Source organism: Diplotaxodon limnothrissa, linkage group LG16 (assembly GCF_057381915.1).
Source record: "Diplotaxodon limnothrissa isolate DT_005_m linkage group LG16, D_limnothrissa_male_GT1.1, whole genome shotgun sequence".
Taxonomy (NCBI): domain Eukaryota; kingdom Metazoa; phylum Chordata; class Actinopteri; order Cichliformes; family Cichlidae; genus Diplotaxodon; species Diplotaxodon limnothrissa.
The window spans coordinates 19946634-19972193 of NC_140611.1; the positions used below are offsets into that span (position 1 = coordinate 19946634).

Consider the following 25560-nt stretch of genomic DNA (forward strand, 5'->3'; position numbering starts at 1 on the left):
TTACTCAAATTGGCTGTGAAAAGTGTCCATTTGTGTGTGGAGTGTGTGAAAGTTCAGAACCAAGTGTGTGTCTGTCATGTAGGAAACCTAATATCAAGAGCCAGGGAACCCTCCTTATCCAACTGGGAGATATTTGAGCCTAGGACGTTCAGACACTGGACGCTGTTACATCTATTTATATCTATGTCTTCATAGCTGAGGTAAACACAGTTTAGAGTTCAGATAATGAAAGGAACTGCACGGAACACGCACGTTAAAGGTAATTTGAAGGACAGATCACTTGATTTGGCTGCCTGATTGGAATCTTCTCCTCATGGCAGCAGTAAAATAATTTATCCTGTTGGCATAATTGACCTCTGCAGGGCACGGTAATTGACCTTGCCGCTAAGGAGAGGGTGTTGCTGAGCCAGCACTGTGGGATTTGCAGGAAAACGGGAGTATTAACATGAGGTGGGGGGTAGATTTCAATAAGTCATCATCGTGGGATGTGCAGCTATTCAAAAGTGTTACTACAGTGTCACTTTTTACTGTGTTGGCCCAGGATACATAGCTGTCAGGACACACTGTACCTTCTCTTGGCAGCATGACGTTCCTGCTGGACGAGAAAAGAGGAGTTTCAGTCCCACAGGATGTCAAAAAGAGAATACTGGCTATCCGCAGCAAACTCAGATCACCATCCCGCCACGGTACCCAGTTTGCTCCCGCGTTTTATCATTACGCACATTACCAGCCGCTGACGCATTGAGATCATGAGAATTTTTTGCGTCATCATGACTGCTGTGTTATATGACCATATATGGGGTACTTTTAGTTTCGTGTACAAGGAGTACTTTTAAGATTTTGTACGCTATAACCTCCTATCGCCTTAGATATTTTGGGCATATGTTCACCCCAGAATAACTGTTTTCACACCGCCACGCTCTGTTTCTGAATGGGTTAAGACAAACACAGAGATGAAGCAGTAAAAAACCCACCAAAAAACAAACAAAAAATTGCAACTGAGCAGCTCTGGCAAACATGAATAAATCAGCAAGCAACCGCATTATGCAATAAAACACACTGCGTTCTGTGCGCTCTTGTCATTTCTTGTACTAGTTATTCCGCGCGAACAATTGGGTGCTTTCGCTTAAGAGTAAAAAAGGGGAAGAGGACGGGGGAGAATATCCCGCTTACACTGTGAATGCAGGCTTTTCTGGCTGAACGGCTCATGGGGAATATTAAATTCATGTGCCAGAGCTGCAGAGTCGACCAGGTGATGCTTGTTTACCAGTTGGAGAACACTGGAACGACTCCCTCTAGAGTTTAAATATGGTCAAAGTGTAGTGAGAGAAAAAACAAACACCCATGGTAAGAAAATTTCCGACAGTGAAACAATACCTGTAAATTATACGTGTATAAAACCAGTTACGCGTCATATATTCGGTCTGTGCATATAACGGATCTATACTCAGGTTATATTTTTCATAATCCACCCCGTAACGCCTTAAATGACGCAAATGATGGTTTTCTGAATCGGGGACATCTCGTTTGAGTAGTTGGGACCGGGCTATATCCTGCTAAAAAAAAACGTACACTGAAGCCAAACGAAGGATCATAGGAATAGGGATGCTATAAATAAAGCTACAGTCCTAACTGACTACACGCAAATGAGTCGGAAGAGGGCAGTGATAGTAGGAGGGCTCTCTCGCTCTCACTCTCTTTCCTTTCTCACTCCAGCATTCATCCCTTTTCCACCAATAAACCCAATGAGCTGAGTGCGCACCGCCCACTGTTGGTGAGTGCGTATTTTTTTCGTCTCCTTTCCCTTCTTTTTTTTAAAACCGGAGCTGAATGTGTAGATCGTCACATGTTGTTTCACCCTCTTCGGCCCGGACACCAGCAGACATGTGTTATTTATCGCTCGGCTGTGGGAGAAGACGAATTAACGTGAAACCGGCTCTGGAAGTAGAGGATTAAAAGAAAGCGAGTCGTTTCTTTTTACAACTAAAGGGAACGGAAGCATTGTGTCTGATAAGAGGAGGACGCGAGAATGGCGAGTCCGCCGAACACCGGTGATCAGTCGTTATTGGCCAGTAACGCAAACAGCGGCATCAAGAAATGCGGATATCTGAAAAAGCAGAAACACGGACATAAGCGCTTTTTTGTTCTAAAGGAGCCGAGCGAAGGTTTCCCTGCCCGGTTGGAATACTACGAGAGCGAGAAGAAATGGAAAAACAAATCGGCCCCGAAGAGAGTCATCCCTCTGGACTGCTGTCTCAATATCAGCAAGAGAGCAGACGCAAAATACAAATATCTTATTGCTCTTTATACCAAGGATGAGTATTTTGCTTTGGCGACGGAAAACGAGCAGGAACAGGAGAGCTGGTACCGGGTGCTGACGGATTTAATGGCAGAGGGGAAAGTATATGACGGCTCGGCGTCTAACTCTGCGTCCTCGCTGGTTGGCTACGACGAGTCGAGCTACGGTGTAATAACGCCGGTGACCGCCGCCTACAAGGAGGTATGGCAAGTAAATCTAAAATCTAAAGGTCTCGGACAGAGTCGAAATTTAACAGGGGTGTACAGGCTGTGTCTCTCCAGCCGGACTATCAGCTTCGTTAAGCTTAACTCTGATGTTGCCTCAGTCACCTTGCAGCTGATGAATATCCGGAGGTGCGGCCACTCTGACAGCTTTTTCTTCATAGAGGTTGGCCGATCTGCATCCACGGGTCCGGGGGAGCTGTGGATGCAGGCGGATGACTCTGTGGTGGCTCAAAACATTCACGAAACTATCTTGGAGGCCATGAAAGCCATGAAGGAGCTGTCGGAATTCCGCCCGCGCAGCAAAAGCCAGTCCTCTGGTACAAACCCCATCTCTGTACCCTCGCGGAGGCACCTGAATAATCTACCCCCGAGGCAGACCGGGCTTCCCCGGCGGTCGCGTACTGACAGCATGGCTGCGACCTCTCCTGTGAGCAAATGCTCCTCGTGTCGATTACGCACTGCGAGCGAGGGCGACGGCACCATGGCACGCACTATGTCAGTCACCGGGAGCCCCCTTAGTCCAGGGGTCCACAGGACCCTGCTGAGCAGATCTCATACCATTACTGCACGCCCTTCTCTGACGTTTGAATCTTCCACCCTCCAGCATAGTAAGTCCATGTCTATGCCTCTGTCTCCTTCTCCACCTGTGACCACTGCTTGTCCAAGCCATGCATCTTCCTGCCAAGACAGCGGTGCCCCTCGCCCCTCTAGCTGCAGTGCATCCTTCTCAGGCTCTCCCAGTGATGCTGGCTTTATATCATGTGAGGAATTTGGCTCTAGCCCTGCGGAGGCACGAGACCTCAGGTTACCGCTTACTCTCCGCAGCAACACTCCAGAGTCCCTCAAAGCAGACACCCCCCCATCCCGGGATGGCAGTGAGCTTGATGGCTACATGGTAATGGAGCGTCAGAACCAGAATGGTTACCGGTGGTTACCAGAATTTGACAAGGTGTATCGAAAGCGCACATACTCCCTCACCACCCCCCGTCAACCGAGGGGTCCCCCCCAAGTATCTTCAGCCTCCCTGGATGAGTATACTCTTATGAGGGCAACATACACCAGTGGAAGTCAGTCTTCTCGCAGGTGTCACACCGCGTCTCCTAAAGGGATAAGTCTGGAGGATTACAGAGATGTTCAGATTGCTTCAAATGGTCACCAAGGCGACAGTGGCTATATGCCCATGATGCCTGGTGTGGCTCCTCTCACACCCGGGTCTAAGGATGACCCCTACATGCCCATGAGCCCTATGTGTGTATCTGCTCCAAAGCAAATCATCAACCCTTGTACAAAACCCTCCTCAATGGGGCTGGCCACGCGCATACACTCCCCCGGGGGTGTTTCTCTGGAGGACAGTGGGTACATGCCCATGTGGTGTGCAACCAAGATGTCAGTGGACAGCAACGATGGGAAGCTCGCCAATGGAGAATACCTGAATATGTCTCCTGTTGACACACAGGTGTCTTTTACACCCCCAGATTATATTCTCAGTCCTACAGGAGATCCCAGCCTCCCGCCAAGCCACAGGCAGCCTTATTCTTGCAGTTCTCTACCAAGATCACTTAAAGGACATTTGCAGCGCAGTGGGTCCACTGACACAGATCAGTATGTGGTGATGAGTTTACAGAGACAACGGATAGAAGAGGAATCCAACTACTGTCCTATCTCTTCAGGAAACTCTGCAACCAATGGCACTGTGGCAAGACCAGCCACTCCATCTTCTACTCCATCTCCTCTCAGAGTGGCTTGGATAGATGGAGGTCTGGTACACCGGAGTAGAGTCTGTCGGCCTACCCGCTTGGCTTTGGAATCCCTCAAAACACTACCATGCATGAGTGAGCACCCTCTTCCTTCAGAGCCACGCAGCCCCGGAGAATACATTAACATAGACTTTAGCAGTGTTAACCACAACACAACCACAGAGTCAAAGAGCCCTGAGTCCTCTGTAACCGCAGAGACGGGATCCCGGTCACTCTCAGGCTATGCTAATATTGATGTCAGCTCCACGGTTCAGCAGGTATCACACCAAACTAACTGTACAGACACAGCTGAACTGTTGACATGCCATAGTCTAGTTACCACTCAGCAGGAAACACAGGGAGTTGAAGAGGAGGAGGTGGAGGAAGATAAAAGCACAGAGGGACAGGAAAAGGAGAGGGGTGTTCCACAGCAAGGAAGCCTTAAGTGTCAGCCTGGTCCATTCAGTGACGACTACACTGAGATGACCTTTAGTCCTTCTGACCCTTTACCTGCTCTATGCACAACTCCCCGCCCGACCAGCCCTACTGCTTGTGTCCAGAGACTCAGCCTTGAGAGCAGCATAGTAGATGTGATGCCCCCTGTGCCCGTGGACTCTTTTCTCAAGGGAGGTCCTTCATTATCTGTTACAGTTGTAGATCCACACAGGGGGGCTAAAGTTATCCGGGCCGACCCTCACGGACGTCGTCGTCACAGTTCTGAGACCTTCTCTTCCACAACCACTGTCACACCCGTGTGCCCATCCTTTGCCAACGACACTAAACGGCACAGCTCTGCCTCTGTGGAGAACGTATCTCGCACAGTTCGTAGCTCTGAAGGACTCGGTGAGGAGTACAGCAGTCCCATGTGCAGGGAAACGTCAGCTGGCTATCAAAATGGACTTAACTACATTGCCTTAAACTTGATGGAGGGAAACCTTGGGGGATGCCGGTTAGGGGGCTGTGATGAACTCCTGAGGCTCAAGACAGCTTGTGGCTGCAAGGGGGGGCTGAATGGTTTCAACTCTAGCCCCTATGCCAGCCTGGGATTTAAGGAGACTGCTGCTGCTGCTGTGAAAGGTGAGCATTGTCACACATGTCCCACACACTCATTCATTCAGTGCATTTTCATTCATGAAGGGAGTGGCGTCAGGGTTGGAGTAGGATAGAGATCCGCCTCAGGGCAACTGTGTACTCTGCAGAGATAGGCCACACGTAATGTTGTTTGCAACACTTCTGGGCTCGTTTTCAGTCCCAAAGTTGATGATAATTACCTCTAGAGAACAAAAACAGCCTCAGTGGTTTGTCTGCAGGAGCGTCTGTGTGTCTGCCCCTTGCTGTCAGTTTGTCCTTTCCACTGCGAGTTAAAAAGCTGACACTTTATTTTTCTTGAAAGCTCTTTTGTGGCCATATAATCGTGACTGACCATCACTGCAATATCCGAGATAACAGCCTACAGATTTATGTAATCCGGTGTAGTAAACTACAGTAGCTTAGAGAAGCAAACTAGTTGTCAAGATTGCTATTGGGTGTAGGCTGTAATGTTTAGACAGGATTAGTCACCTACTTGTCACACCCAGGACACGCTGACAAATCTCGAGGCTGTGATGTTGATCCTGTTTTTAAAACTGCTTTTATTTTCTCTCAAATAAAAGCCCTGAATTAGACGGTTGAATGAAAGCGGTGCGGCATGCTGAATAACAAATGCATTCTGTGGAACATGTTGCCTCCTTGTCTTCCTCCCCTCCACACATCCCAGAGGACGCAAACTCCCCTTTATTAAAAAGTAATCTTTCTGCATCATCGCATTTTTTTGAAACGGTTTTATTTTAAAAACTTATGGTTATCTGCCTTCACGTTTGCTGTTCCGTTTATGTGAATGGTCTGTCCTGGTTTCCTCTCAGTGACGCAGTTTTGCACCGCGTCAGTGTTTCAAAAAAAACATCTGATCTGATTCAGTGACGCATGCAGCGCTACACATGATGCCTCTATGGAAGCCGCTCGAAGGCGGCAAAGAGCACTCGCTATTGGTAAATCTGAAACGGTGTGTTACACAGACCTCAGAGAACAAAACGAATAAGCAGCAAAATCCCTGAGACTCGAAGGGGAAGAGTTGTTATCAAAATATTACCTTTCGCCTCATTTTCTTTCCTCTTTCTGCTGCATCAGGGGCTTTTCATCCATCTGTAAATGCCAAGGATTATTTACACGGATGGATGACATGGCAGGGACATGTCAGAAGTTGCTGTTGTTTCTAAAGAAAATACAAAGTGTTAAGATCATAGTGACTCAGGAGTCAGTGTTCCTGATGGTGAAATACAAGAGTTTAATTGCTGTTTGCAGTTTCACAACTAAGTTGTCTCTTTGTCTCAGCTGGCTCCCCTGCTGTGAGAGCGCAGCCAGTGTGGAGCTCGGTGCAAGTCATCGGGTTCCCCAGAAAAACAAGTGAGTCAGTTGTTTATCAATTGTCAGGTACTGGGTTTCAGGACTGGAATGTGGGCAGTGTGCAAAGGTTGCTGGGAGAGGTGAACGCTCACTTGTTTTTCTAACCTGCTGGGATGAAATCGGGAGGGGAGGGGTTCTTTTTTTCACTATGAGCAACTTCACAAATTGTCAAATGAGCTGGTGGTTTTGTTGTTTGTTTCTTTTTCTTTCTTTTTTACACAGGAGACTTGTCTGAACACATGTGACTCGTGTGCACCTGAGGCACGCACAGGTATCCGTGAGAATTCGCTGTGATCTGTACATTTATGGGATTTATGGAATTTTTTTTTTTTAACCCGTGGTGCAAGGCTAGAAGAGCAGGGGTGGAGGAAGGAGGGAGGTGAAAGAACAATGGTGATGGATGGTTGACTTGTTTTGTTTTTCATGTATAACAAAATGGACTATTGAGCTGCTGGCAGAAGGCAGAGAGTGGGTGAGAAGGAAGAATGGAAGAAAAATGCTGAATGACAGAAAGATCAGTGCCTTCCCAACAAGCAGCCGCTGGCCTTTGCTTCGGTAACTTTAGTACATGTGGCTACAACAGCGAGGAAAGTTGTTGATACTCGCATCCAAATACATAGCATTCCGATACGAGAGGAAAAATAGGGCCCGTCTGTTTACTACAAGATGGCAGGCTATACCACATTCTCACCTTATCACTGAGTGAACCATAGTTTGCATTCCCGGTTGTATATCACACTGTCACAGGTAGATTACGAAATCACCTGTCCTCATTTGGCACTGTGGTGTGAAGGGGAAGCTGAGCGGAGGGAGGGCGTTATAAAAATGCTTGACTTTCTGTATGAAAATCCTAAAGTATGGCTCAGTTGAGTTTGTGTATTTTAAGCGTTAGAGAGGGAGCGAGAGAGAGAGAATGGGGTGGTAGTGGCGCAGTGTGGTGCGTGGCTTTCAGTGCAAGCTTTGGACTAGTGTCAGCTTCTTGAACTTTGGGCTAGTTTTTGTGAGTGGGGGATGTTACCACTGGAGCATTACCATTAATCTAAAGAAAAAGAGAGGCATGTGCACTCCTTTTACAGCTTTTTTTATTTTTGGCTCGTCCTCATATCTACTTTTAGAGTATCTACACTGCCACTTATCATATCACTATAAAAGCCTCTTTATTATCCGCCTGCCGTCTTCTTTTCCCTAACCTGTCCTCATTTATCGAGTGCTCGTCTCTCTGACTGTAAGCAGTCTTGCATGAATGCAGACAGCAGAGAAAGATTCACGCTTTCCATTTGTGGGCCCAGACCCCCCTGCAACCCCCCGAAATACAGACACACGCATTTTGACTTTGTGTGCCTCTCCCATGTGCGTACACACACACACAGGCGTCAGCAGATGGTGGAGGGGTTGGGTGTGGGGTCAGGGGGTTTGCACCTGCCTCGCCAAGCAGTGCTCACTGGTTATCTGGCCCTTCAGAGGAGAGTGACAATACGCTAATGACTGGCCGCCATCTGCTACGACAGCTACGGGAGAAGGTTGTGGGCGTGGCCAAGCACTCTCAAGGAGCTACCAACCCCCCCCCCCCCCCCCCCCCCACCTCATCCAATGCATCCCTCCCCCAACCCAAACCCCTTCTTCCTCTCTTCAAGCATTGTTTTTCTTTTCAGTAATCATGTGACACCCCACGCCACACACCTTCTCCATATTGGGGCGTTCACAGGCCTTTTGTTTTTCCTGTTGTTTTGCGACCTCAGTGGGCCGTGTCTGATTGCTGAAGGCCATAAAGGATTACCTAACAATGCACTAAAAAAATTAGCTAATCATGTCTGAGTAGAGCAGCTGACAAGACACTTTACTTCTCTTGCTGCTCGGGAGAAATCCATTACATAAATACTGCAGTTTTTTACGACTTTTATGGCTTTTTTTTGTTAATTCCAGTGCATTTAAAAGATGTCATGTGTGGCTCTGGGAAACAGTGGTGACTGTTTTCACTATGAGAAAGAGGAGTTAGTCATAAAAATAATAAACAGTTATAGCCTTAGGACTATGTTATGTTTATGAGCTGGTGCAAAAGTATGACATCTTCATGTCTGACATTTTTTTTGTTGCTGATAAAATTAATTGTGAATCATCATATACATAAAGAATTTCCTGTAGAAAGTGCACAGAGAATACCTTTACTCGGGTTTTTGGCTCCACGCAGCATTTTGAGGAACCCACAGTCTCTGTCCTCACCTGTCCTGTACACCCCTCCCATCTCCTCCCCACGCACATACGCACACAGACACACATGCACAGTGCTCCAGGCTGTCTGATACATAACTCTTTGAGCAAACTAGGGCAGGATGTTCTAGCGCTAGATGAAAACAAAGTTAACCTCCCGTATCCTCAGTTTAGCTTGGAGGTAAGAAGGATTACATTCACATCAGGATTAAGCATTGTTTAGTAGCTTGTGTTTTTTTTTTTTTTTGCTTTTTGTTTTTAAATGCAGAGGAAGAGACAGATCCTCTGTGACTGTGAGTGGACATTTTATGGTAATTATACCCACAAGGCACATTAAGTGAGTTTAGTCTTGGCTGCTAGCTAATTATACCTTTTTTTTTCCCCCCGTCATAAGCAGACCGGCTACTCATGAACTCTTTCCCAACTTTCTGACCTCCCCACTTGGTTTGTTAATGCTCCTCTGTAGAGCTGATAGTCGTACCGTTAGTTTCGTTATATTCAGTGGCTTAATTATATAAGCTTTATTTTCTGGTGCTTTTATAAAGGAGTAGTTGAAATAATTCACAAACACACAGTTTCATATTCTCACAATTATTATTATTATTATTATTATTATTATTATTATTATTATATTCGAGCTAACCGTAAACTGAATGGTTTTGCATTTTTGACATGCTAAGCAAAACATCCAAATGTGTCAGCGGAGCTTAGGGAAACTGATTTGCTTTGGTGTTTTTTTTTTCCCCTCCACCTTTTTTTGTAGACCAAATGATTTACTGAGGAACTAATTGCCGGATTAATCAATAATCCACGTGAACTGCTGCAAGTGGATAATGTGACACGATGAGGAATGCCAAAGCTCTGTATGCAATAGTGAGTCAGCTGGATTGCCGAGTTGTGCAGCATTGTTTTTCTTTTTGTTGTTGTTTAGCTGGTCAGACAAAGGTGTGGGAGGTCAGAGGTGAAGTCAGTCAGTCAGTGTTTGTTCACTGAAGATTAGAGAGGAGGTAGTGGGGCAGGAATGTAAACAGAGCAGATCTGAGCCTGCTGATCTCTCCTTGTTTGTCTGTAGGTTCGTTTCCAGTCTACCCCACAATAAAAGCAAAAACAGTTTGCAGTCCACTTCCTTTCTCTTGAATGTTGCTCAGAGTTGCAGTTTGGAGTAGTTCCCTTTAAAGCCTGTTCATTTATCTCATTGACAACATCAAGCTACTCAAGTCTGTGGTGGTTACAGACAGAGTAACTTGTTTACTCTGACTCTGAAGCTCTAGAGAGGAGGCTGCTAATACATGCCTGTGTGTATGTGTGTGTGTCTTATTCTTGAATGGAGCATAGCTAAATTTAGCCTGTGAGAACTAAATAAATAATGAACAGAGCCCAAGTCTATGTGTGTGTGTGTGTGTGTGTGTGTGCGTGCGTGTATGTGCTTGTGTGTGTGTGTGTGTGTGTGGGTTGGGACAGGGGGCACAGACAAGAGTTGTTGGGAGGGGCGGAGGAGGAATGTGTGTCTGTGCTCCAAAAAGAGGAGGGGTAGAAGCCATTGGGTTCATTCCCCCATTAGACCTCTGTCCTCTTCTCTCAATAACATCCCCCTCCCCAAATCTTCCTGCCCACCCACGCTTTCTTCACTCAGATTCTATTTAAATCGCATGTTTCGAACAGAAAATGTGTGTATGCGCAGTCCCTATATGCACTTGCAAGATTGTCCACAAACAAGGAAGTGTGTTTATGTTCATGGCTACACCTGGTTGCTAATCTGAGCTGTTAGTGATTCAACAGTCCTTCCCGGCAGATCTCAGTCATTCTCACCTATGTGCCTGCCTATACAGGCCGTCGACTGGCCCAGCCCCTCCAGAAACAGACACACACACACACACACACTTGACTGTTATGGTCCATCGGTCCCATGACCTCACTGCATTCCCGTTCCTCTCTGTCAGGTTGATTCTGTTACTGTGTTTTTTCCACCCCGTCCCAACACGGCCTTTCCGCTGTATTCTGCCTCTGACACCCGTGGCGATAAAGACACAGAGCTCGCTCAGCGCCAGGTAGCCTCAAGAGTGAAATCATCTCCTCTGTTATTCAAATGAACTCAGTGGTTCCACGGTTTTGCATCACAGACGTCCCCGAGCAGCAGTAAAGGTGCCCTGGCATTTCCAGTTTAGTTTTTTTTTTTTTTTTTTTTTTTTTGAAGCTTTTGATTGGACATCAGGATCAGCATCAATTTACATTTATAGCCAGTATGTATAGGGAAAAAAGCCCAGAACAGACGTGTGCCTGTTTGCGGTGAGAATAGCTGAGGAGGGGGGCTGCAAGGGCTGAATGAAAGGTTTGTTTTAGAGAATGACGATCACATCCAGCTTTGTGAAAACGGCTCTTGTTCACGACTGGGGAAGAGGGAGAGGAGACAGCAAATGAGGGAAGAAATGCAGCTACAGACCGTGTGTGTGTGTCTCTGCGTGTGTGTGCGGGTCACCCAGCCAAGACTTCCGCTCCCATTTGATAGCTCTGCATGCAAATGAAACCTCACAAACATGTACACAGGGGCAAGGGTCAGTGCAGCTTTCCACTGGGAGAAAAGCAACACTCTCAAAGACTCTGGGTTCATGGTATTTGAAAGTACATAGCTGCGGTATGTGTGGGAGCAATTAAGAATACCTGTTTGTTAGTGTGTGGGAGTGTTGTTGGCGTGACGTTTGCCATCACTGGCCTGTTTCAGCTGCACAGTGCTAAATGCCACTCTGCTTTTTTTTCCCCTGCTGTAAAAGCACCTGCCACTTGAGTGTCTACCAGCTGAGGAATACACACACAGACACACATACTCATACACGAAAGCAGGCCTCTTGAAATGCACTCATTCCTTACTTGGTAGCAGAGTGACCTTCCCCTCCCCTCGATTGTTCTGTCCTACATAATAAATGATGCAAACTGTATGTACACGCTTAGATTAAGTTACTGGGGGGAATATTGACTTTTTTTAACTTGTATTTCATTTCATTTCTATAAATTACATGATAAGAAACTAACTCTTTTCTTCTTCTTCTTCTTCTTTCAGAATGAAGGCTGATGGGTCTTCCCAACTTGCCTCCCCCCCCCCCACCCCTTCCTCCTCTTCTTCTTCCTGTGAATGTAGGATTTCACTTCAGCCAGATGCCGAGGTCGCCAGAGCGACAGCTGGACCTTGCGCTGTAGCCCATGTCCTTTGACCCTTCTGCCGCCTCTGGGGGTTACGGGGACAGCCATCGCCATGGAAACACGGACATTTGACCCTCCCTCCTTTTTTGTGGCACCTAAACATTCTGGTGCCATTGCTGCTGTAGTGCTAGATTTAAACAAACAGAAAACTAAAAACCGACTTTTAATTCTAAGCATAGTTAGGTAACTATGTGTCTAGGTACGTCAGCCTGCAGTATACTATGTTCATCGCTGGTATTGTTATTATCAATTATACAATTTCAACTGGCTTTCTAATGGCTTCGACCAGTAGTTGCCAGACATTCACACCTGAAAACCTGTGAACCAAACTTGGAGAGCATGCGTGCGCAAACATGCACGCAAAACCCTTCATGCATACAGATGACATGTATTTATTTATTTATCGTGTATGTGTGTATGCATTCATTGAAATGTCTGAGAATTTGTAAACAGATTGTACTGCAAAAAGAGACGGCATTTATGAACATATTTAAAATCAAAGGTAACATTTGCTAAAAAAAAATAAACCCTACCTCAGCACCAAGTTACACAGTAGAATTCTATATATATATATATATATATAAAATATTTATTTTCAAAGGTGAATGTTTTTTAAAAAGTCACCGATCCAAAGCCTTACTCCAGCCATCAGCCCCCACCTGATGGATTTTCTTTTCTTTTTTTTTAGGTTGGACCTCTAAACACGCAGTATATCAAAGATTTAACTGATCATCACAGAGACTGAATGTTCATTAGAGCCGAATGAGAGCCGACCTCTCTGAGATTAAGTTCCCTCTCTCCCCACATTTATGACTAGATTATGTATTAGAAATCCAGAGTAATATATTTATTATTGTACCTTTAAATGGAGGTATTCATACACACTAAAATAATACTTGGAGGATGTTGGAGAAATAGGTGACGTTGCATTGCAAATGCATGCAGCTGTGACAAATGTAACTGCAGCATGAGCCAGGTCCACCTGGACCTGATCATGTGAAATGTGGCCTGTCTGAGTAAGAGTCTCAGCACCTTTTAAACACTACACCAACTCACCCGCCGTTCACCTAAAATATCCTGCACACCTGACAGGACAAGGGACTGAAACGTGAATGTTTGAAGTTATTTATACAGAGCAACTGGACAGCCCAGTGTCTCACATTTTCTCACCTGATGCCTCATTGTGGAGCTCTGTCACACCACGCCAGGCAGCACTGAGCAATGTGGTACATGCAGGACTGCAGGACTGAGTCTAACTGGCTGTTCAAAAAGCCACTCGATAGCTTGAATCCATGGCCTCCACTGCATGGTCTTGCATTTACAAACTTGTCTAGATTGTAACACAGGACACACTGAATGTAGTACATGCTGTGTTCCGAGACTGGGAGCGCGCAACCCGACGAACACAACAACAGCAACAGTGAAACATGCAGAGGTACCGAATGGGAACTACAACACAGACACAAGCCGAATAAACGAAAGAAACCAGGGGAAGTATCTTATTATTTATCTGAACTCACAGGTACTTAACCTTTGCCTATATACTGTAAATAGCGCAGCGTTACATCGAAAATGTGTAAGCAAATCCTGAGAAACTTCGAGTGTTAAGTTAGATAACTTATGTTATTTTTAATGTACATAGTTAAATATTTGAGTGAACTTTCTGATACAACAGAAGCACTAATTAAGTTATAACGCTAACCAGTATGGTTTGGTTTTGATTTTTTTTTTTAAAAACTGATTTGGGATGGTCTTGTAAAGTGGATGCCACTATGACGACATTTTCTAATGCTGTAATTCTAAAAAACAAAAACAAGAAAAAAAAGATTTTAAAGAAATCAATAATACTTGACATAATTAATTCTTGATACTTAGGTACACCACAAATGGCTTATATGCAATATTTACACTTTTAAAAAGAAATTAGTTTACAAGGACGAACCAAATGTATAAATACTGTTAATAATGTTTGTTAAACCTTAATTCAAATTTTTGCTGTTTGTACATTTTTTTTCCTTCAATTTTGAAACGGAAACTTTTTCCTGCTTGTTTTTGCTAATCGAGCCTGTTGGTGTTTTGAGCAGTGTTTTTTGCATTTGGATAATGTTTCCAGTTTTTAATTCAGCATCAAGGTTGCGATATGGGCAATGGCTTACTCTGCTGTGGCTTTTCATTGTAAATATTTCATATCATGCACATTGTGATACTACTAAATGATAATTTAAACTTAGTTCATTGCTTTAGACAGTGTTGATTCTTTATAGACACATGCAATAAATAATATTTAAGAAAGCTATTTCTCTCTGTTGCTGTTCTCTTTCACACCCTGCATGAATAAGCGCAGGATGTTTCCTGCCAGTTTAACAGGAAAAGCTCATTATAAATGAGAAAAGTGAAGAGTGGATACTGTATATTTCACTTGTCTTTCACTTCTCCCCTTGTGTTCTCTGAGTGTATGTAAATCCATGCTTCTCTTTGAGAAAGACTGCGTCAGAAACCGGGTGTAGGCCTAATCTGGTGTTGCCTCCAGCATTAGCATTGTTATTGTTTTTCTATGCTTTCCTCCCAGTCCCCACCCCCAGCATGTTGAAACAGCCCCCCTGTAACTGGGAGGGGATAAATGACACAGTAGTAAAAGAAAGATTTCTCACCCTCAGCCATATGCTATCGGATTATACATTCTCAAAGATTTGCTAATTAAATGGGTAATTAATGCTGAGAAATAGGTGTGATTGTCTACTGTGACGAGTCGTGTGTCTGGAAGGGAAGGGGTAGTTGTTTGTGCAGTTGTAGGGATATGACATGTTTGCAGAGCAAGTCATAAAGCTCAAAAGAAGGGGCGGGTTACAGAGAAATGCACAGGTAGACCGAGAGAGGCAGAAACAGAATGATAGCCTGAAGGTAGATCGCTCGTCCCAACAGCATAAGCAGAGGCTACAAGGCTAATGAGAGCAAAATTGTAGAGACCAAAGTGTGACATACACCTATTCCCTGTAAACCAAATCTCATCCATCACCGAAGTGCTCATTGCTCCTGTTCTCCCTCTTGCTTGACTTGCTCCTAACGTTTAATTAAAGACTGTACTTTATCTCATTAAATAGTAAAGAAGGGATAAAGCGTAAAGCTGCAGGCCAATTGTCCCTCCCTTTCTCCTCTGTTCTTTGCTGTCACAAGAGTCATGTTGTCACTTGAGAGAAGGAGAGGGGAAATAAAAACAGTCCGGCTTTTATTACTGTGTGCTGAAAACGCTGTACACGGAAGAAAGCCTCTCAGCAATACGGGAAACTGGCATGTGCATCCACGATAAAGATGCAAATCACAGTTACAGTAAGATAATGCAAAGTCAATGAACTTGTTTGTGAATATCATCTGCATACTTGCCCTGTGGGTGCATGTGAATATGCATTCGTATCAGCTGGGGTTGAGGCAGCATGTTTGTTCAACAATCAATAGGTCCATATGAGTAACATAAAATATCTAGTTACCCCAGGGAGTCATCAGGCTTATGGGCAGGGACCTGCAGCCGCTCCACAGGAAATGGCTCGCTTCCGGAAAGCTGTCCGGGACACCACCGCTGCATTAGTGGTCGTGTGTGGGTGATTTTAAAAGCTTGCACAGTTTGTGGCCATTTGTGGATGTGTCCCCCACAACGGTCAGGCTTTAATTGGTTCATGTGACCATCTTTGGCCAACATGCAACATATTTTCATGTCAACATAGACAAAAAAAAGAACAAAAATACAGTCACAATGTTACCTAACTAGAAGTGAAGTCTATGCAAAACAGAAGCACGTCACATTGCAGATGCTGCAATAAATTCAGTGTCACTAGCATGGCACATGTATTCACGCGTGACATGTGTTGACTGCGTGTCATATTAGTGATTCGTGTTTAATAACATGTGTAGTGATCTGTTACAGGCTGTATGTCAGACGAAAACAAGGAATACCTTGTGCTATAATGCAAACCTGTTCACTCATTTACTAAGGTTGGATTAGCCAGTGTACTCTGCATCATTAATGATAAACATGCAGATGACTAATTGGTTTGTAGGCACGGAACATTACAACAGTCACATTTATGCAATTTCATCTAAATAAATGTTTTGACATTGTTTTTTGTACCTTTCTCTGTTTTTTAAAGCTCCAAATCTGTTTGTTGTTGTTACCATGTTTTAAACGGACCTTTCCAAAGGGAACGCTGGCGTGCACTGTTAGATATTTAAGATTTGTAATATTTTCTCAACTCAAACTTTTAAATACGAATCTCTCTTCTGTAATTATCACTGAACTATTTGGATTTAATCAGTCTTTGTCAAGGCTCCCTGTAGATGCAGTCAGGTGCTGCATGGATTCATCCATATTCAACATCCTGGATGTTTCCCACAGATATAATAAGAAGGAATATGCACGTCTGCATTCAGCAATATTTTTTTTACCATATTTGTATATTGTGTGAAAGATAATAGATGACAGGCTCACGAGAGAGACAGAGTTCATACTTAGAGTTACGGCGCTCCCGTTTTACACTTGTGAGTGTTTAACTGTACGCTTGGAGCCCTGGAACACATTAACACAGTCGAGTCATCCTCTCTGTGTTTTCTGCCAGCAAACCTGCAGTAAACAAGGGATTACTTCCTCTTTCGAGTGTAATGTGAGAATGCAGAAGCGGTTTCTTCCCATCCACTTTATTTACCGTCACACAAACAGCTAGAATTGACATCCTTTGGTTTTTCTTGCCAACTAGTCAAACTGCAGTTTGCATCAGTGATATAAATAAGACATTTTTGAGAAGTTTGGAATTCTTCAGTTATATTCACAAAGATGTTTTCATTTGAGTTGAATCAGTTCATCTTAACAGTTGATGCCAAATTTGAAGAAACGATATCGGCTTCTTTAGAATGAAGAGGACCATTAAACAACCTGAAAAACAAAAAGTAGCTCCAGCCATCACTTTGAGCATAAAAACAAATGTATACTGTAGAGAACTTGTGTCAGACTTCATATAAACATATAATCAGTATTTGAGACTTTGCAAAACCAGCAAAGTCTTCATTAAGACAGTCCAAGTGTAGAAGGAGAGGGTATAGTGCTGCTAGAAAGTGGGAGTTATTTGTGAATTAGTTAACCCATAATGTTGTTTGGTTCATTCAGAATAATTTCTTTCTCAAAATTACAGGAATTAAATGAAGTTCTGTGCCTGATAACTTAAAGAGAACTTTCCAAGAGGTTCCCAGACTGTGATACAAATAATAAATGAGTCAGTACGGAAGCACCAGTTGAGTTTGACCCAGCATGTTTTGTATGTGTGTGTGTGTGTGTGTGTGTGTGTGTGTGTGTGTGTGTGTGTGTGTGTGTGTGTGTGACAGAAGGGGGTTTGCCTGTTGCTTACTCTTCATCTATTACTGTGTGTCTGTGTTTGTAACTATATGCATGTGTGCTTGGTCAGCTTGTTCACTAGAAATTCCCAGCTGTTTTCCAGGTAATGTTCTCACGCTTCTTTTGCATCTCCTGTTTCTCACACTGGCTGCTTTGACTATAATCCCTTCCTACAAGCACACATGCGCGCATGCACGCACGTCCGCATGCATGCACTCACACATGGCCCTGCCTTTTTAACTGGCCACCAGGTGAACAACAACAACCCACCTGACACACTCAAACAAACTCACACCCCTTCCTGCCTCTGATGATAGAGAAGAAGCCACAACCAAAATGGGATGGGAGCGGGGGAATGAGCACACAAACAAACAAACACACGCACGCAAACACACACACACAATGGGGGACCAAAATGTGAAGCGGGTGAAAAAAGGAAGAGGCAGATGGGAAAGGTGGAAAGACAAAGACTGGGACAGAAGAGAACGTGCGGGAACCAACAGGATGAGCTCATGCCCTCTCCTGGCACTGCACACTTGGTGTGACTCATACCAAGCAGGTGTGTCTGCATGTGTGTTTACATCTGCCGATCAGCTCAGGGTGTGTCCTCACATTATCGTGCCAGTGAACATGTTTTTTCAAGCACAGGTAGAGCTATTCATTACATGAGTGTTTCAGCGGGTTGACTTGTTTATCGTCACTCCGCCTGCATAATCAAAGTGACAATGAGGATAAAGAATGGCTTTTAAAATAGTTTGTCTTTTTCCCAGAACACAAATTTAGAAAAACAGCAGACCAACAGAGGGTATGATGTAAGGATTACCAGTTTAGAAACCCCTGACTACTATGTACTTCCTTGAAAGTAACCGCATCCTCCCCGAGAGCAGCAGTATGAGAGAGAGGTTTTTTTTGGGAGTGGGCCCCTGCTAAAAGTCTCCTGTTCCCCTCCCTGCTTTTGCCTCAAAGTGATGGATGTGGTTGGTGGAGACAGCACACAACCTGCAGACAGCCGCCAGCTCCTTAGAAGGAAACTCCATCTGCGTCCGTGGTCGCTGAGTGTCAGCAAGCAGCACGTATACATATGCGTTGAGAGAAAGTTTGATAACGGCACAAGAATCCAAAGTCTGCTGTTCATGAAGTGAGTAAATTTGCTGCTCAGATTCATCCCATGGGAAAACGAAAAAGTAATTGTACGACTCTTCGCGGATCACCAGCACCGATGTGTTGAAAGCCCAAGTCACGTATACGGACTTCAGTGCATCTCTCAGCACAAGATCAACCATGATGAAATTCCTGTTGGCTAACACTGTGATAATTCCATGTTTTACACACCTCGATAGAACTCATTTATTTAACATCAATATGAAAAATGCATGCTTTCTATTGTATTATAATGGTACAACAGAAAAAGAAGCAAACAAAAGGGTGCACACACCACTGCTAAACCTTCTCATGTGCAAAATGGGATGTTTCTCTTTGATGTTCAAAACACTGAAAAAGGTGTACATGCTAAAGTAACTGCAACAAACCTTCTGTATAAATTCTTGTAAAAAGCTACTTCAGGACTGACAGGACGACCGGAAATAGAGATTAACTTAACTTTTTCTAACATTTCCTGTAGATAATCTGGACCATTGTTCTCGCTTTTTCGGCATAACCTGTAAATAAAATGACCACTAATGTTTCACGTCCTCTAATCTGCATGTCGCCTCCATCTACAGTTTTCTTTATCTCTGATGATATTCTGAATTCTCCGGGTTCGTGTCTTATCTCACCCGGTCTCGGCATGACGCACAGAGCTGAGCAAGGTCATACAATTTCTATGCCACGCTGAGATAATGTCCTTGAATAGGAAATATCAGAATAACTCCATGCTCTTGCTGAATGTTTCTATATTTGAGAGCAATGAATGGACAGCAACAGAGATAGAACACGAGCGAGAACCGAAGGACATTAAATGCGTTCATGTGTCGATTTATACGTTTTTGACTCCTCTGGTCAAAGAGATGTATTGAACATGTGCTGGCCCTTATGCAAGGTCACTGGTGAGCATGTGACAAAATCTTCTACAAAAACATGAATATCAAACCAGCAGTAAACACAGTAGGTAAGTTGATACAGAAAGCAGAGCTTGTGGCGTGTTAGAGGAGATGTGAGGGGGATGGGAATCTCATTTGGGAATTATCTCATTACTATATGAATGATGTAGGCTGGTAGTGGTGAGGGTAAGATAAATAATTAGCGAAACACACAAGTGAACACAAAAAAGGCTTCTTGTTTTTCGGATTGAAGAGCGAAAAGAGCAAAATCGTTTATAAACCAGAGGGAAGGATTCGTTTTCTCACTGACAAAAGCATTTTGTTATTTCACAGTAACGAAATGGCTCTAGATACAAAAGCTGTTTCCTTGTTTGGCTTCTCCTGTGTCGGTGTAACGAAAGCTGCGTTCCATCAGTGAAATCGCACGACAGGTTTACAGAGTGCTCCACAGACACTGTCTGGAAGTGGGCCATCGGTTTCCTTCAATCACCCCAACGTGTAATGCCGCGAAGCTGACAGCCGTCTGTAGCAGAATGATACCCCCCTCCTGAGCTCTAATAAACAAACACAGTGCCTCCCCGGACTCCCCCAGGTGGTCTCAGTCAACACTCTGAATGGAGCATCTCTCAGTGAAGGATCAAAAGAAAGACCATGTGCCCATCACTCATCTTATCCCTCCACCTCGTCCTCCCAGCTATCCTCTCATTCTTTTCAAGTCTCTCCCTTTCATTGATCCACCTTATTTTCGTTTAGCCTCTGTCTCATCCATCTTGGGTGTTCCTGCCTTTCTCTAAGTTCCAGATGGGCTGTGGGGCTGTAGCTGTCATCCCTCACCTGGCTTTCCCTGCTGGGACTCATGGCTCCCTGAGCATCCTGGTAAAAGACAAACCCATAACACATAGAAACATCTTTTTGTAACTTCTCCTTTGTCTTGAGCTCTCTAGCATGCACTTTTGTTTGGATAAACTAAACACCGGATCTACTTCAATTTATTGGGCTGATGGAAATTTAGGGTCCCAGATAAAGGATCCCCACATAGCAGTTACACCTGCTAAACATTTATCATCCCACCTCTACACTCAGGGTTAACATTATTTCAAATACAGCTATACTGGTGCTTTACTTCATAAAGAAAACCATAATATGTCACACATGGATGAACTTCTATGCGATCGCACCAAAGCAGAGTCAAAACACAGTCTATCACAATCTCAGAAGAAACACGATGGTATTTTATTCCTGTAGACCAAGATAACACAGTCTGTCATCAATCGTTAGAGTGCTGAATCAAGGCCAACAAGCTCAACCACCAGAAAAAAAAAAGCAAAAACAAAACACAGACCAAACAAGTGTGTTAAAAATACATTTGCTGCGTTAAATTAAATGAATGAGGTTAGGTCACCTCGGTTGCCTTGGTTACAAAAATAAAGCAAACCTAGTCAGACTGAAAGAACATCTGATTGTTGCTACCTGATTGAACAATGTAAACAAACATTTGTCCATCATGAAAAATTCCTTCTCAGTCCATCCGTTCTGATCTCTTCCTTTAGCATGAGCTGGGACACCAGTTCAAGAATTTAGCCTCTAAAAACACCAAAATCATACCTGATTTAAATTTGATCAAGGTCATGTTCATCTCCGCAGGCCATCTTTTTCCCTTTCACCTACAATGCACTCTAGATTTCCTCCAGTGTATCAAAAATGGTAATCCGTCAACTTGATTTTCATTTTCTGGGAGCTGATAAAGTTGCAGGAAAGCAAGTGAGCAGGGACTGTGTCGGTGCTGGCAAAACAAAAAGCAAAAAAAGTTTAAATCCGCAGTACTCGGTTGTCTCCGGTTACTCCAGTTTTCTCCCATAGTCCAAAGGCATGCTGTTCATGGGGATAGATTGATAGGTGATTATATTCATGGAATATATTACAGAAGGATTTGCAGGTCTCTCTCTGTTGATTTCACTTGCAGAGTTTACAAGACAATAAGGAATGCAATAAATTACGTGAAATCACCACTGGCAACTTGTTTTTAATATGCCTGTGTAAACATTAGACAATTTTAGCTATTTTATTGTTTCTATGTTATTGTTTCTGTTTTATTGTGCTTGCCTCTCTCACTTTCAATGGGATTACCTGTATCGATAAAGGTTAAATTACATTTTAAAATGTCCATATGTGTAATCCTCTCGCCCTGTGTCAGCTGGGATAGGCTCCACTCTCCCCGTGACCTTGAATTGGATAAGTGGAAGAGAATCGAATGATGGATGGATGGAGAGGAAATGGGTATCAAAGATGATTGTGTTTAAAGAGGTCTAATGACATCCATCTGAATAGAGAGTCAACTAGAACCACCAGGGCTGGACAAACTAGGAGCATATCTGGGTAATTACGCTTCAGCCAACGTATTTCCCTTTACATGTTTACACCTTTAGACTTAATACAGCTGCATTTCACAGTTGTTTGTAACATTCCCAAACAGCCCAACACTCCAAAGCCTTGTGGTGTCTGGTGAGCAGTAAGAAGCTGAGAACATGAGCACTGTTTAAGCGGCTCTCAGCAAGTGTTATTTTTCGTTCTTCATGCAGATATTTTGAGTGCAACATCGTGAATGCTTTCAAGGAAAGCCTGTGTTGACAGCTGGATGTAGGCCTCACATTTCAGTGCTGCTGCTCGAGCTGATTTCCACTCAGTACTTTGAAAGTGCATTATATATAACTGTACATTAAGGTAGAGAAAATCTAATAGGACCAAAGTTTAGACTAGCAGCCCAATAACAGGCAGGCAGTTATGCAAGTGCTGGCATGGCTGAAGCACAAAGCATCACAACAGCTGTAATGAAAACCAGAAACAGACAGAGAGAGAGAGAGTGAGAGAGAGTGAGGGAGTCAGCCAGTAAAAAGAAGCAAACCTTCCATCACTACTCCAACCACAGGGAAGAGATTTCACTATCCCCTGGTTTACTCTTAACAGTAATGCGCTGTTTGTCTCCAAGTAGTTTTTCCCCCCACTTCTGCATTTCTTTAAGTCCCTATTTCAATCTGTTTCTCCCTGCATGTCTCTCTTGTCTCCCCCTTCTTCCTTGAGCATGATAGGTTGATAGGTTTTTCTCCCTTTGAGCGCTTGCAGAGCAACAACACATTCCTGTCCACATTCCAGCCTCAGGAAAAACAGTGTCCGGAACATAATAAAAGACCAAGCACGTCATTTGTTTTCAAACCCACTTGCACTCATTGGAACAAAACTGTGCTTAGGGCAGGATTGGGCAAATGTGTTTGTGCAAAACAGGCAGTGAAAGGGATGTGTTTGCGATTACAAGAAGCTGTCTGCGTGCGCGTTGTCTGTTTTCCTCTGTGGTAATGAGAATACGATGAGCTTATCCCTCCACTGACAATATATCACACAGATTCCAACAAGTCACAAGAGTACAAATGAAGTACCAATGTTTAGATGAAAAAAAATCGTGGCAGGTTTAAAGTCAATTTGCACTTTATCGGTTTTTGACTTCCATCATCCAACTTTAATTTCGTAATGCACCTTGAGTCACGTGTAAAGCCCCAGGTACACTATGACCTTGTATGGTCTACCTGTACTTTCAGTTATTAGCTGTACAAGCATGCGCACTGGACACCACACAAAGACGAACAGACACACACACACTCAGATATTTGGCTTTACACACAGTAATTACCATTGGGAAGCTGATAACAGGAATACTGGACATTTCGGCGCTGTGTGCACTTTTTGTGTTTGTTGCAGAGATGACCTTTCATATCTGCATGGGCATACACACTAAAACCTTGATAATTATCCATGCAAATAACAGTCTCTGACAGTGGTAGCAGGTTCAAGGTTAGGGCAGTTTTAATGTTTTGGCATACTGGCTGTAGTGTGTCCTTGATCAAAGAGCCTCTTGACCTAAAACAATATTGTGTTCACTTCCTCCAGTCTACTTCATTTTCCACAACCCTCTCAAAACTCTCCATTTCTGGCCAATCCATATCACCGCTGACCTTAACCTGCCTTCTATGTGTGCTGCCCCACCACTGCCAGTCCAATCAGCTCTTCAGGAAGCTAATAATCTCCCTCCTGTATCTTACACGTAATGTGGTGTCCAGCAGCAGTGCACACGTGTGAATAGTGCATGTGTCAATGCACATGTGTGTGCGTGACTGCGCGTGTGTGTGCAAGCCCAGTGCACACAATGATTATTCAGCCATAACGGAAGTCATAAAGACTTCCGCTGATTGCTATCAGGGCAGACAGAGGGAGTGGAGAGATCATACAGCCACAGGGTATATACGCAAAACTAGACCAGTGCTGCACAGACACCGAAACAAAGCTGAAGTCTGAGCGGTTAGGAGACTCCACGTGCCATTCATATTATTTGTAAATGTCCCAAGATGACAGTTATAAAATGCTAATAAAAAAACATGGCGTGATAGCTAGGTGGCTACATAATGGTATCATTAGTAAACTGGCTTTAAGGTTTTTGTTGTTGTTAAAATACAACAGGTTAGTTGTATTTCCAGTTCGCACAAGCTTACATGGTAAAGTGGCTAAATTGCTATAAATAATTGAAAATAGATAAATAAAATTAGCACAAAAAGTAAGGACATTTTTGTTTGGGTGAGTATTTCTTTGTTGTAACAATGCCAATAAATCTTTATACTGATGAAAAGTCTTTTTATTTATACTTAAATGGGGCCACATTTGTAAGGAAAATGCATTTGTTGGTTCAGTAGCAGAGTTGAACATGAGCTGCGCCCATCAAAACTTGTCAAATCTTCTCTGCTAATGCCAAACATTAACCCTGCTACAGATTTCAAAGCACGCTTAGCAGTCTTGTCCATTTGCAAATGACCTCAGAGAGATGTCGCACATAAGAAACATCAAAAGGCCAGAGTTTAACAACCCACTAATAAACCAGCAGTTCTTACAACCTGCTTTTATATGACCGCCATATTACACTACTGTGCTATTAGGACTTAAGGGACCAATAACTTGTCATTAATGTCCACAGTTTATCCTGTCTATTGACCTGGACCTCTATCATAAAAAAGGGGGAAGAGAAATCAGCCCCACCCATTTTCTCCACCTTTCAAAGCCAACTCGACTACCAAAACATAACATTTCCTGAGGTGTCTCACAGACTCGCAAAGAGACCACATCCGATTAGAGGACATCAGAAAGCTAATTGTTGCTAGGCAGCATCACTTCTTTATTGTTATCGATAACGCCTCTTCCTTGGTTGCAAAAACTATCACTTATATGACTTAATAGTGAACAAGAATAAAAAGATGAAAGGAAAGAAATGAGTATTTGTGCTTTTTGTTTCATTCTGAGTCTGTTTCCTTCAACCATTGACCTTCTGGTTTTCTTGTAATGGTCTCGATGTCGCAATCCACACCTGGACAGGCGCCAAGCATGTCTGCAGACACCTGTGTCAGAGCTAGTGGGAAAAACAAGAGTGAAAAGAAGATCCCACCCCTACCCCACCCCCACTTACTCATGCTCACTCTTTCTCCCTCTCTGTTTATCAGGGTTTCTACCTCAACTTGAATGGGTCATGTGACTTCCTTCCTGTTGTTTTGACCCTGAGGTCATTCTCCCTAAGGGTCTGTGCCTCCCCCCGACTCCCCACCCCCACCTCTTACAACAGATGCCCCACCCCCGACCAGCACCACTCCTCTTGTGTATTAAACACAACCTGAAAACCCCAGCCTCTCTCTCCCTCTCTCTCCAGGACACACACACAAAACACAGGTATGAAATGGGGTAGGCTGAGGTAAGAGGCGGGCCCCTGCTGAATCTGATTGAACTTTAGTAGAACTTGATGACCGCGCTCTCCTCAAGCTGATCTTTCTGCCTGTGGATTGTAGCAGACTGTGGGGTTCTGGTCGTCTTGTTATGGCTAACTTCAAAAAAAGAGGACAGGTCCAGACACTGACTGAGCAATAGAGACTTCTATGAACATCAGTCACTCTCTTCCTTTGCACAAACCGAAGTTTATCATCAATTATCTGCCACTAAATGCAGGTCTTTGATG

The 25560-nt window shown here is 43.8% G+C and overlaps 1 protein-coding gene across 2 annotated transcripts; it reads left to right on the top strand.

Annotated features, from left to right (window-relative positions):
- The first annotated feature begins 2011 nt into the window (after positions 1 to 2011).
- Positions 2012 to 14060, top strand: irs2b (insulin receptor substrate 2b). 2 transcript variants are annotated; one of them, XR_014906944.1, is made up of 2 exons: positions 2012 to 6972; positions 11965 to 14060. XR_014906944.1 is itself a non-coding variant. In XM_085373846.1 (2 exons), the coding sequence occupies exons 1-2, from the start codon at positions 2030 to 2032 to the stop codon at positions 11967 to 11969; spliced, it is 3312 nt and encodes a 1103-aa protein (XP_085229972.1). In that variant the 5' UTR covers positions 2012 to 2029; the 3' UTR covers positions 11970 to 14059. The 2 variants fall into 2 exon arrangements, 1 of the variants encoding a protein (XP_085229972.1); XM_085373846.1 differs by having other exon boundaries at positions 2012 to 5336; positions 11965 to 14059.
- Positions 14061 to 25560: the final 11500 nt, after the last annotated feature.

Excerpts from the sequence above, each read along its gene's own strand:
- irs2b (XM_085373846.1), top strand. The coding sequence starts at position 2,030 with ATGGCGAGTCCGCCGAACACCGGTGATCAGTCGTTATTGGCCAGTAAC.